Source organism: Trachurus japonicus, chromosome 17 (genome assembly GCF_045865225.1).
Source record: "Trachurus japonicus isolate A0001 chromosome 17, Traja_1.0".
In the NCBI taxonomy this organism is placed as follows: domain Eukaryota; kingdom Metazoa; phylum Chordata; class Actinopteri; order Carangiformes; family Carangidae; genus Trachurus; species Trachurus japonicus.
Window position 1 is genome coordinate 11,953,638 of NC_140923.1, and position 12,811 is coordinate 11,966,448.

A 12,811-nucleotide genomic window follows, 5' to 3' on the forward strand; every position below is an offset into this window, starting at 1 on the left:
GTGGTCTTGCCTGAACAGGGGGCTGTGGGCGCTGGCTCGGGCCCGGCCCCAGGCCAGCGCCGGGGGAACAGAGAGGTAGTCCATGCCCAGAGAGGGAGGCTCTCTCCGGGTCTGCTGGGTCTCTGGCAGCGGGCAGGGGGAGAGGTGGCCCTGAGCCTGCTCCTGGTCCACCTCCCTGGGAGACAGCTGCAGGACAGAGATGAAGGAGGCTCGGTCACCAACAGTCATGATAGTCTACCAGGATGAAAAAATGTCCCATGGGGTTTATTTTTAACCCTTTACTGCACCTAATCCAAATTCGAAGCTGAAAAAATTGGCATAGCTCTTGAAGTAAACAACTCACAGAGACAAATTAACACATTTTTCTACACAATTTTGGGTTCTGAACAAGCCAACCCACCTTTCAAGCCTTTCCAGTAAGATTTTGTGGTCGATAGTATCAAACGCAGAACTAAGATCAAGTAGAACAAGGATGGAGATTCTGTGTTTATATGTAGATCCAGGGGCGCCGCTAGGGATTTTGGGCCCCATTAAAAGAATCTTTACAGGGCCCCCAACACAGTGGTGAAATTTTTTGATGCTATTTTACATACAATTATGCATTTAAATGGTATTTTTGACTATCAGTCTGCTGTACACACCACAGATTTTCTCTTCTGTTCTTACTGCACGTCTTCTATCTAATTTTTTAAAAGGGTTTATGCTTTTTAAACCATATTTTTTGTAAGAATTAGTATCATGTGTGTATCTTCTCCTCTTTAGGAAATATTTGAGTTGCAGCATCGCTGTGGTCCATTTGATTGACATGATTGCAGCTGATCTAGTCGGACTGAACCATTTTACATAAATGGGGGGGGGGGGGGGGGGGGCTGCAGGTGTTGCTGTTTCCAAAACAAATAAAGTTGAAAGTTGAAAGGACATTGAAAATAAAACATTTGTGATTATATAGTGTCATTATTTTTTGTTTTATCATTTCATCATCATTAGGGGCCTCTCTGGGCCCCCCTGAATCATGGGCCCGTAGAATCCGTCTCCTTCACCCCCCCTTTTCGGCGCCCCAGTGTAGATCATTTAAAACTTTGATAAGTGCTGTTTCTGTGCTATGGTGGGGACGAAAACCAGCCTGATAAGTATCTAAAAGGCTATTAGACTATTATAAAAGGCTATTTTTTTACTTTCTGTAAAAAAAAACAAAAAAGGAAACATAACTGTGGACTGCTGATTTCTCTGCTAATCGACTGGTTTCCCAATAAACAAAAAAACGACACATTTCACCACAGAAATGTTCACCTGCTCCAGTGACGTCTTCCTGGTTTTCTGCGGGATGCTGAGCTCGCAGCTGCCGGGCGGCGCCTGCTGCTGGGGGGCGGCGTCCCCCCCCCCCTCCAGGCTGCAGCCCTGCAGCTCCTCCGAGTAGCTGCTCCTCCGCGAGGTGCAGGGCGAAGCCAGGGGGGAGTTCCTGCGTTTCTTACCCCCGGGGGAGGTGGGCCTGGACGACGGGGACGGGGACGGCGAGAGCCCGAAGTTGATGACGGCGGTGGCGTCGTTGAGCTCGTCCTCCTCCACCAGCAGCGAGTCGCAGCTGGAGGCGGGGCTCAGCCAGCCGCGGGACGAGGGGCTGGAGGCCGGGCTGGGGCTGAGCGAGCCGGGGCAGCGGTCGCGGTAGCTGAACGGGTCCAGCAGGGGGAGGTAGAGGCGCTCTCGGTCCCACCCGCCACCACCGCCGCCGCCGCCCCCGCCCATGTCCCAGTAGCTGGAGATGGTCGGCGGCGGGTCGTCTTCAGGGGAGATGGTGGTGATCTGGATGCTGGGACACTCGACCACACGAGACTCGGACACCTGAACAGAAGATGATTCAACAGACTCAGATTTAATAAATACTATAATTAAAGCAGAAGTAAGCGATATTTATGTGTTAATATAAGTCTTAAATAGTTGTATCTTCCGACAGCAATCACTTACATAGAGTGTTTGGTCTGAAACACGGGTCTGTCAGTCACTCTGCTCTGCTCTGAGCCGAGGAGAAAACTTTCCTTGTATCCTACAATTTTTATCCAATGAGGAGAGAGAACGGCATAAAGGGGCAGTCCTCTCTGTGTGTGCAGCCAAGGGATGTGCCTGAATGTGGTGACGTAGGGACGAGGACCAATAGATCCATGACGAGGGCGGGGGCTGCTAACTCCGTCGGCTGACAAGAAGTTATGGTGCGTTCAAGGCAACCCGTAACTCGTGTTTTTCTGACCTGTGAAGTCGTACCAGTTCGATCTGGTACGACTTCACGGGTCAGAAGTTACGAGTGGCCGTTATAGTGACTTTCACAGGTGAAACAGGTCGGAAAAACACGAGTGGGTTGCCTGGAACGCTACAAAGTCGTAAGTCGTGACTTGAAGCTGTAATTTACGGTTTCAAAAGCCTGCCTGGAACGCAGCATTAACCAAAACGACCGGATCGCTTACTTCTGCTTTAATAAATACTATAATTAACTATTTAAAGGGATAGTTCAACATTTTTGGCAAAACGGCCCATTGCCATGATCGCTATAGTCATAGCAGTAGGTTTGTTACCTTTAATTGTCGGTGCAACTATTTTTAGAACGGCGGAGCAGAGCCGTGAGCTGCTCAGAGCTACGCTACGGAGGCTCATGGGATTTCTTGGTTTCCCTCATCAAACTCATCAAATACACAATCCAACAACTCCACAATGCTCTGGTGGACAAGTTGTGACCTGCACATTCACCACACTATGAGATAATAACACAACGTTACCAGACAGAGTTGTTTTAGAGGTAAATTCAGAGACTGCTTGCTGAAAAACTGTTTTGCATGAATTTCCCTCTAAAACAACTCTGTGTGGTAACGTTGTGTTATTATCTCATAGCGTGGTGAATGTGCAGGTCACAACTTGTCCACCAGAGCGTTGTGGAGTTGTTGGATTGTGTATTTGATGAGTTTGATGAGGGAAACCAAGAAATCCCATGAGCCTCCGTAGTGTAGCTCTGAGCAGCTCACGGCTCTGCTCCGCCGTTCTAAAAATAGCTTGCACCGACAATTAAAGGTAACAAACCTACTGCTATGACTATATGGGCCAATTTGCCAAAATGTTGAACTATCCCTTTAACTATTTAATCAGGACTATATAATAAGTAATGATAGTTGGCCCAGTTTTTTTAAATGTAAAACACATGCTTTCCCCAGAATGTAAAGATTTCCTGTTTTTTTTTTATTGGCTGGAAACTTAAAGTTATGGGCTGGATAAAACATGCACTGACGGATCAAGAGCATCGGTTTATTTTCAGCAGTCTAGACATTTTGGATTTTTGGCCTGATAATCGACATTAAGAAACAAATTATTTCCATTTGCAGTTAGTTTACAAAATCTATCTCAATCTGTGTTTAGCAGCAGCTTTAATCTGATTTTAGAACAGTTACGTAATGTACATACATCATGAAGTAATGCAGGAACTGTTTCCAAACTACTATCACTTCTGCTTTAAAAAACCACTTAACGGCTACGAGTGTGATGGAAAAAACCACCAGATTCACTTAATCAACATCAACGGTATGTTTTCTTAGCATGTTTTATTTCACACCGACAAAACATGGATTTTTTTTTTTTTTTTCAGTAACTGACTCACATACTGGATGTTGAAGGAGCGAAATGCAAGAATGGACTTCTCAGCTTGCAAATGCATTTCCATGCAGCAATAATGAAAAAAAAAATCAACATGAAATAATGAAATTAACTGAAATAAAGCAAACAAATATAAAGTAAAATGGATTGCTTTAGCAAAGTCCAAGTTTAACTTATTCAAATGTCCACTTCCAGTCTGTCATGAAGGTAAGAAATCCACCAGAGGTTTTAAAGGGGACATATTATTATGGTAATATCTATCTTATATCTATCTTTAGAAGACTCTTTAACATGTTTGTTTGCCTTCTAGCTCCTGAAATGTGGGGTATGACAAAAAACTAATGTAATTTACAGGCTCCTTGGGTTAAAATCCATGTGGTTTTACAAGCTGTTCCCCATACCTGTGAGTACCGGTACCAGTATAAGGGGCGGGGGCTCGGCAAGCAGTGGCTCATTTGCATTTAAAGGGACAGGCACTGAAAGCAGCCGTTCTGAACAGGGCTGTTTAGAGAGGATGAAAAGAGCTGTGATGTTTGATCCTTGAGGTATTTTGACCAAAGCATGTCACAGACATGTCTTTAAGACACCTGGGAACTATTTTAATTTGTGGAGAAGAGGCATAATATGTCTCCTTTAATATGAGTTTTGTACTATGAGAGTTCCCTGAATTTTGACAAAACTAGGAAGAACAACTAAATCGCTGTTTTGGGAGTGGGACTGTGACAGAAGTGAGATCTCTGAAAACATTCATAGACTTGGTTTACCATCACAGAAATGTGCATCTAAGCAGAATTAGTTAAATTTCCCAGTCCTGATGAGGTGGTGAGGATTTTATATCTAAAGATGGAGATCCATGGTCCATAAACCTTTTTATGTTATGTTAATATTTGAGTGTGAATAAGAAGTGTTGGTAACGAGGTTGTCTCACCTGTACAGAGCGAGCTGGCAGGCTCTCGTAGGTCCCGCTGAACTCTCTGACCGGCGCCCTTCGTGGAGGCGGCGAATGCATCCCGGCCCGCTGACTGGCCGAGGGCGGCGGGCTGGGGATGCTGATCGAGTGTCCAGCATGAGTGGTAGCCAAGTGGTTGTCTGTAACTGGAAGGAGGTTCAAGATTTAAGATTTAAAATTCAAGATTCAAGATTACTTTATTGTCATTTCACAGTATCCCAAACAGGTACAAAGTGGAATGAAATTTTGTTGCCACTGGCTCCACATACACACAAAAAAATAAGGTAACCCTTTAATTTACAGACCACTAATTATGTGATAATGTCAAGGAATAGCCAATTAATTGACCCTTTGTCAAGGCCCCGCCCCCCACGGTTACTGTTGCTAGGTTGGACAAACAATGGTCACGGAAGGGTTAACTCCCATTGGAAACCATTGAAAATTAGGCAGATTTAAATTGCTTGTAAAGAAAATTTTAATTAACTTATGCATCAGAAAAATAGTGTCCATGATAGAGGACAGACGTGGCTCAATAGCGATTGAACGGGCATTACCTGACTTTTCCGAAAAATGGGGAAAAATCATTGTTTTGGTCACTCACTAGCTAGTAGCTAACGACGCTAGCTAGCGTTAGCTACAAGCTAACGCCTAATCTCCGCCGATCTCCCGTTTTTCCTCGTAAAACTTCACAAAGTTCAAAAGACATTAGCAGCGGTAATGTTACGTTTGCTAGATAACTTTGAAGGTATTAGATCCTCTCTGTCTATGAACACGACCAGAGAGTGGACTGGAGGATGAATGAGCTTCAATAGCACTTCAGTACAGCCAGGGAAAAACAGGCTCACTTCTCATGAGGACTGCACACAACAACAACAACAAACAAAACTTTGCAGTTAACCCCTGACCTATGCCTAGAGCTCCCCCTAGTGGACCACCCCCAAACCCTATTATTAAGCTCAACTAACAGAAGGTTAAAGTAATATGTTATACAGTACACATGGGCCAAGTAGCCTATGTTTATTGATGTCTTAGGTTTGGGGAATGGGATAAAAATGACTCCAGGAATACGTTACAGATATCGTGAGTTGCTATTGCAGGAACCCCAGGCACATTTTAACCATATTGAAAAATTATTAAGTAGTTTTTGCCAAAAAAATTGCTGTCTACCTATCTCGTTTCATAGGGTTTCATTCCAGGGTTGTCCAACCTTAGAATGTTGTGCAACATGTGACATGGGGAGAAGCGCTCTGATTGGTGGATCAGCAGACCAATCAGAAGGCCAACAAAGGGTCAATTGCATTGTAATGTCAAGAAATAGCCTATAGCCTAAAGATTATACATGCTTTTCATGCATTTTTTTTTGGGAAAGGTCACGTCCTCGCAGTTGTCAATTACAATCAAATTTTTCTGGGCTATTTCTACGCCATCAATTCTTATTTCTTGGCTATATTTCTCAATATTACTATGAAATTGACTGTTATTTCTAGGCTATTTCTAGATATTATGACACAATTACTTATTTCTTGACATTATCATGTAATTAGCGGCCTGTAAATTAAAGGGTTACCAAAAAAATATCTAAAAATAAAATCTAAGGATGAATAAAATTAATGAATGAATGGAATGACAACCTCGAAGTACTGGAAAATAAAAACACTGAATGGCAGTGGATTGATAAAACGCACCTCTGAGTATAGTAGTGCACTGGGATAAAATAAATAGAATAAATAGCAGACATACCACAAAGTGTCAAAGTGCAAAGTGCAGATAATCCTCAGTTCAAGTGCGAAGAAACAACAAATATTTCATTTCTAGTCAAAACTAATCTCTTTCCACTTAAAATAAGACTCATTACCTAAAAATTAACTTGTTTTTAGATCATTTTCACTTAAATTCACAATAAATAGAAAAATCTGCCAGTGAAAGTAAGTTTTTTGTGCTTGTAATAAGGAAGAAAAACTTGCTCCACTATCAGATTTTTTCTACTTATACCAAGTGAAAATATGTTTGAAAGAAGTAAAACGTGTCTAAAAACAAGCTACTTTTAATATGATGTGTCTTATTTTAAGTAGAATGAGATTTGTTTTGACTAGAAATTACATTTTGACCAGAAATAAGACAAATATTCTTGCTAAGATACTTGAGTTTTTGCAGTGTAATGCTGCATTAGCATCAAAACAAAGAAGGCTAAATAAAAAACGATAATACATATGTAGTCTAAGAAAAAAAAGGAAAAGTTAGGGGGAGGGGCCCACTTTAGTATTCTTTAAGGGGGCCCAGAATTCCTAGCAACGGCCCTGATCGTAAGTTCAGGGCACGGGGGTGAAAACACTTGAGAGCATCATCAACATCTGTGTGGACTGATGTGCTGCTAATGAAGACTGGTTTAATTTCCCTGATATTCACCTTTACGTCCACATGGCAACAATTTACTTTCTGGCTTGTTTTTGTTCCAACTCTATTCAAACTAACACAACTTTATTTTCCTATCGTATGTTGCAGGATTTCAGGATCATGTGACCTCCCATTGATCTTTCTTCCATAACCACACGATGACAGTTCAGCTTTGAAAACCTGCCGCTCTTCAGGCTCTGGCACCAAGAAAGACTCATTAGATGTCAATCAAAATATTGTAAACACAATTTGTGGTAAGTAAAGATTCTGTGTTTTTTAGTTTTTTGGGGGGGAAATCGTCAACATGCCTGCATCATTCATTCATTACACATCAGTTTTCCTTGATTTACTGCGCTGTAATCGTTGCCATATGGACGATGCATGCAACTGGAGCGTTTTCTCAGGAAGTGCACAGTTAGTGTCTCTCAAACAAGTGCTGCATTTATTTTTTTGTCACTTAAACACAGAGGGAGAGGAAATATTTATCATTCGCGATCATATTATTCCTTTCTAAACATCAGACAAGGCGATTTAACACCACTCTTATACGTAGCTATACCTATAAAGCTATAGGACACAGATAGGTTAGCTTAGCACAATGGCTCACCAGGTATCCTGTTTCTGTTCAAAAGGTATAAAATAATTCATAATAATCCAGGGTTAGGGTTATGTACCACATTTTAAAAGATTATCTTGTTGACATTTAGTGCATTTCAAAACTATGAATGTGTTTTATGAATTATTTTACAAATAATAACGTCCAAGAATCTGCTCAGAAATACTTAGAAGTGATATATGAAGAATAAAACATCCGTAGAATCTCATGGAGTTTGTCTTAATAGGCAATAAACTTTAACTAATATTAAAGTCGATTTTCCTTTTATACTCCAAAATCTTCCAAGTCATATGGAAACAATTTACCAAATGCCGCCCCAACACTTTGTTAAAACTCTTTTTGCATGTGAAGAACTATTTTAATTCTAACCAAATCATGACGTTTAGGTTTTTCGCCTCACTGATCCAAGTCTTACACTTTTAAAAGAATCACAAACACACTCCTTCTGCTAATTCCTGATGATGGATGTGAAGGCGGTTTCTCAGAAAACATGCTCAACACACAGAACTTCTTGGACTAAAACAACCATCCTCATGAGGACACGACCCCCAAAACCACGGCCCCTCGCCACAACATTTCCCCAGCGTGGTGCGGTCGGCCTCCACACGGAGCCAAACGGTAGTTACTCTGTAATTAGCGAGGGCTCCAATTGATCATTGGTGCACTGCCGTGGCGGGCGGCGGGCCATACCGGCAATTTTTGGGCAATGGGGACGCACAACAGCAACTGCCAACAAATTAAGACTCGGGGTGAAAAATCTCCTCAAATGTTTCCTGGCAACAAAAATATTTCCAAGTGATTAAAGCTGCAGTGCTGAGGCAAGTCTTCTGCTGGAGGAGTTGGGGTTTTTTTTCACATGAAATAAAGATTTAGATGTTTGTGTATGGACCAGCAGAGGAGTTTTTTTTACGAGCCAAGAAAACTTACCCAACACTTATTGAACACAATAAAGCTAATCTAAATCTAACAGCTCAAGTATATGGTCATATTTTATTATGTGTCCTGAGCTGAACCTCAAAAAACGTGATCATGGGCAGAATCGGATCATATGCTCCCTTGCCAAACCAGTATAATGAAATTAAGGAGTGTATATACATTTTCCCAACACTGGTGGTGGCTGAGGGTTGCCGAGTAAACTCATCATCATTGTTTCATCTAAAAGAAGAGTTTTAAGAGGTAAACGCACACAAGTTGTGCGTTTACCTCTTAAAGGGATAGTTCAACATTTTGGCAAATTGGCCCATTGCCATAATCCCTATAGTTTTAGGAGTAGGTTTGTTTCCTTTAATTGTCGGTGCAAGCTGTTTTTAGAACGGCGAAGCAGAGCTACGCTACGGAGGCTCATGGGATTTCTTGGTTTCCTTGGTTTAGAGGTAAATTCATGCAAAACCGCTGATGCGCGTTCCCATTGGGGGCAGTTTTTTGGCAAGCAGTCTCTGCATTTGCCTCTAAAACAACTCCGCCTCGTAACGTTCTGTCATTAGTTACCCCATAGTGTGGTGAATGTGCGGCTCACAACTTGTCCACCAGAGCGTTGTGGAGTTGTTGGATTGTGTATTTGATGAGTTTGATGAGGGAAACCAAGAAATCCCATGAGCCTCCGTAGTGTAGCTCTGAGAAACTCGTGGCTCTGCTCCGCCGTTCTAAAAATATCTTGCACCAACAATTTAAGGTAACAAACCTACTGCTATGACTATAGGGATTATGGCAATGGGCCAATTTGCCAAAAATGTTGAACTATCCCTTTAAGAGGTAAACACAACTTGTGTGCACAACCAGTTGGAAAAGCCTAAACTAAGCTGTTTTGAATCAATGTTTATACTTCATCCCCCAATATTAGATCTTATCAAAGACAAACGGGTTAGGAAATCAGGATCTACGGACTCCTGCTACACAAAATGTTGCTTATTTTTCAGACTAATTATGTTTTTCTTATGAATTCTTAAATAATTGTACCTCTTCATCTCGTCTTAAATCTTTCCTTTTATAACAGTTTCTGAAATGTTGGTTTAAACCATCGAGTGCAGACCGGCAGGAGTCGGCGACGGTTTCTGAAAACACAGCACATCACTTCCTCTGAGGTTTATTTCTTTGTAATTACTGTTGATGTGAAATGAGTTTGCCACCAGAAAACATGAAGCCTTTTACCAAACACTTGAAAAACATCTCTTTAAAGGTGGATTTAGAACCGATTAAAAAAAAAACTGCAATTAATCGCGATTAAATATTGGAACAAATTGATATTCCTAATATTTTTTGTTTCTCTAGTTTTCATATTCTGTGTTTCTACTATAAATTACATTCATTAAGTGGTTGCACACAAACACCTCAGGCCTCATGTTGAGAATTATGACTACGACGTCCATGCGGGAGTTGTTGTACAAAGTTTAGTTTAGGGAAGGTTTGGCTCATTGCTCATCGCTTTGTATTGGCAAATACTCTGATTTCAGATTTCAGTATTAAGAAATAAAAAAAGTAGGAGTGGTACAATACAAACAACACTAACAATCCACCGCTACCTCATCTAAAAGTTATTCAAATATGCAACAATTAAATCACAGTTTAGTTTAACAGCTCACAACTGGTAGACAGACACATGATGCAGCCAGTGGTTGCTTTGTTTCATGTGTCACCACCACCACCACCACCACCAGCCACAAGTTTCGTGTCCCACCAGTTTGTGTATCTGTATCACTAGTGGGAACGCACAATCTGAACTGAACATCAGGAGAGGAAGGGAAGGGAAGGGAAGGAGGGAGGGAGGGACGGGTGACAGGAGGGTTAAAAACAGGCATGAAGTAACTTCTGCGAAGGTTTATACTCTGAAAAATAAAAAACGTAATCACCTAAGAGTGAAGAATTGCCCTCTTGTTTCTCCTGCAGTTCACTTTCATGCCTTGGGTGTGGTAATACAACTGTATGCCAGTGTGGGCGGGAAACAAACGAGAGAGTGGATGTGAGGATATGAGGTGTGTGTGTGTGTGTGTGTGTGTGTGTGTGTGTGTGTGTGTAGTGAAGAATGGGGGGGTGGGAGAAGGAGGGAGGTGTGTATGTGGTGCACGTTCAGTACATAGAAGATTGAGGTTCCTTCCCAGATGGCAGCTGTTAACTCTACTCACACGCACAGCTGATTAGAAACACATTGAGTCTGGGGCTGCTGCACGCACACAAACACACAAATACACACACACACACACACACACAATTGCACTAAGCAGGAATACAGAATATGCACACACACACACATACAAACACACACTCTACTCAGATGCATACCGCACACAAAAAAACAAACACACAATAAAAATATACCCGTGCTCGCATGCATGCTTACAGGAGCAGGCACGCACACATCACACGCAACAAGCTCAAAACACACACACAACACACACACACACACACACACAGGCTGCAGATGAAGGCCCAAGTTACAACACATGCAACTGTAACAGGGTTAGAAATAACCTCCATTATGAATTCCTGCAAAATTGATGTGGTCTGTGTGTGTTGCTGTGTTATCTTTATACCAGGTGGGCTCCATTAAATGTTAAGTTTTATACTATGTTGTTTGAATGTGAAAGAAAATAGCTCTCATACAAGTGTTACATACATAGATAATGTGTTTCTACTAACTATACGATCACATGTTGTCTTTGTTTTGTATTGAAATGAAACTTCTGCGCTGGAGACCTGAATGCTTGCAGTTGCACTTTGATGACATCTCTGTGTTGCTGTGTTTTTCTTTATACCAGAATAAACGAAAAGGGAAGCCATTGGGAGCCATTCTTCCTGCACCATAGACACACACATCCACATCCACAGACAGACACGATCGGTCACACAACACACACACACACACACACACACACACACACACACATACAGAAGTTCCCATGCATTGGCAGCCTGTCTATCCAATGTGCCACCTTTTTTTCTTTTTTTTAACCCTCCTGTTGTCCTTCTGGGTCAAATTGACCCAATATGTTCCCTACCTTCATCTATCTTTCCTTCCTTTTCCCCTTTTCCCTTCCTTCTTTCCTTCTTGTTCCTTCCTTGAATGAATCTGTTCCCTCCTTCCATCTTTCTTTCCTTCCTTCCTTTTTCCCTTCCTTCTTTCCACAATGCTATTTTCCTCCCTTCCTTCGTCCTTACTTTTTGACCCAATGGACCCAATATGTTCCCTTCCTTCATCCTTCCTTTCTCCTTCCCGTCGTCCTTACTTCTTCTTCCTTCCTCTTTTGATCCAATTGACCCAATTTGTTCCCTCCATCTTTCATTCCTTCCTTCCCTCCTTCTTGTTCCTTCCTTTTCCTTCTTTCCTTCTTGTTCCTTCCTTGAATTAATATGTTCCCTCCTTCCATCTTTCTTTCCTTCCTTCCCTTTTCCCTTCCTTCTTTCCTTCTTGTTCCTTCCTTGAATGAATCTGTTCCCTCCTTCCATCTTTCTTTCCTTCCTTCTTTCCACAATGCCATTTTCCTCCCTTCCTTCGTCCTTACTTTTTGACCCAATTGACCCAATCTGTTCCCTCCCTTTCTCCATCTATCTTTCCTTCCTTCATTGACCCAGGAGGACAACAGGAGGGTTAATTAAATAAAATAAACTTTTACACCATCAACTATCCAATAAATGACTCTGACCCTGGTTGTTGTTGTGGTTGTTGTTGTTGCTGCTGCTGCTGCTGCTGTTGTTATTGTTGTAGTTGTTGGTAGTACTAGTGGTGGTGTTGCAGGGCTCCAGGTGCAGCAGCGTGCCCTCGCCGCTCTCCTCCCCGGGCCTGGAGCTCTCCTCCCCGGGCCCGGCTGCAGAGCGCGGCGCCGGGGCCGCTGGTTCCTCCTCAAACACCAACTTGAACTCGAACTCGCCCTCCTCCCAGCCCGAGCCCGGCGCGGCCCCCATCGCCCCCCGGCAGCACGGACACGACAGTACAGGATACGAGAGGATACGAGATACAGTGATACAGTCTTATCCCCCCCTCCTCCTCCTCACCACCTCCTCCTCCTCCTCCTCCCAACTCCCCGTGCGTCAAGTCCTACAGCGACTTTCACGTCTTTGGTGCGCCTCTTTAAAATAAATAAATAAATAAAAAGTGCAGAAAAGAAAAAGGATATTCCCAAAAAGTTTCCTCTATGTCATTGCGTGGATGGACCCAAAAAAGTTTTTCATCTCATTTCATGGGACTGGAGCAACTTTTCCTTTTCCACGCCGGTTCTCCTTCAGCTCGG

The 12,811-nt window shown here is 42.4% G+C and overlaps 1 protein-coding gene across 1 annotated transcript in view; it reads right to left on the reverse strand.

Moving 5' to 3' along the window:
- Nucleotides 1-12,543, reverse strand: part of nfatc4 (nuclear factor of activated T cells 4) — a 32,334-nt gene extending 19,791 nt beyond the window's left edge. Inside the window, 5 exon segments of the mRNA XM_085804261.1 lie at nt 11-186; nt 1,291-1,839; nt 4,559-4,725; nt 5,485-5,490; nt 12,302-12,543. Coding sequence (XP_085660387.1) covers nt 11-186; nt 1,291-1,839; nt 4,559-4,725; nt 5,485-5,490; nt 12,302-12,485 — 1,082 coding nt within the window. The 5' untranslated portion in view covers nt 12,486-12,543.
- Between the last annotated feature and the right edge of the window lie 268 nt (nt 12,544-12,811).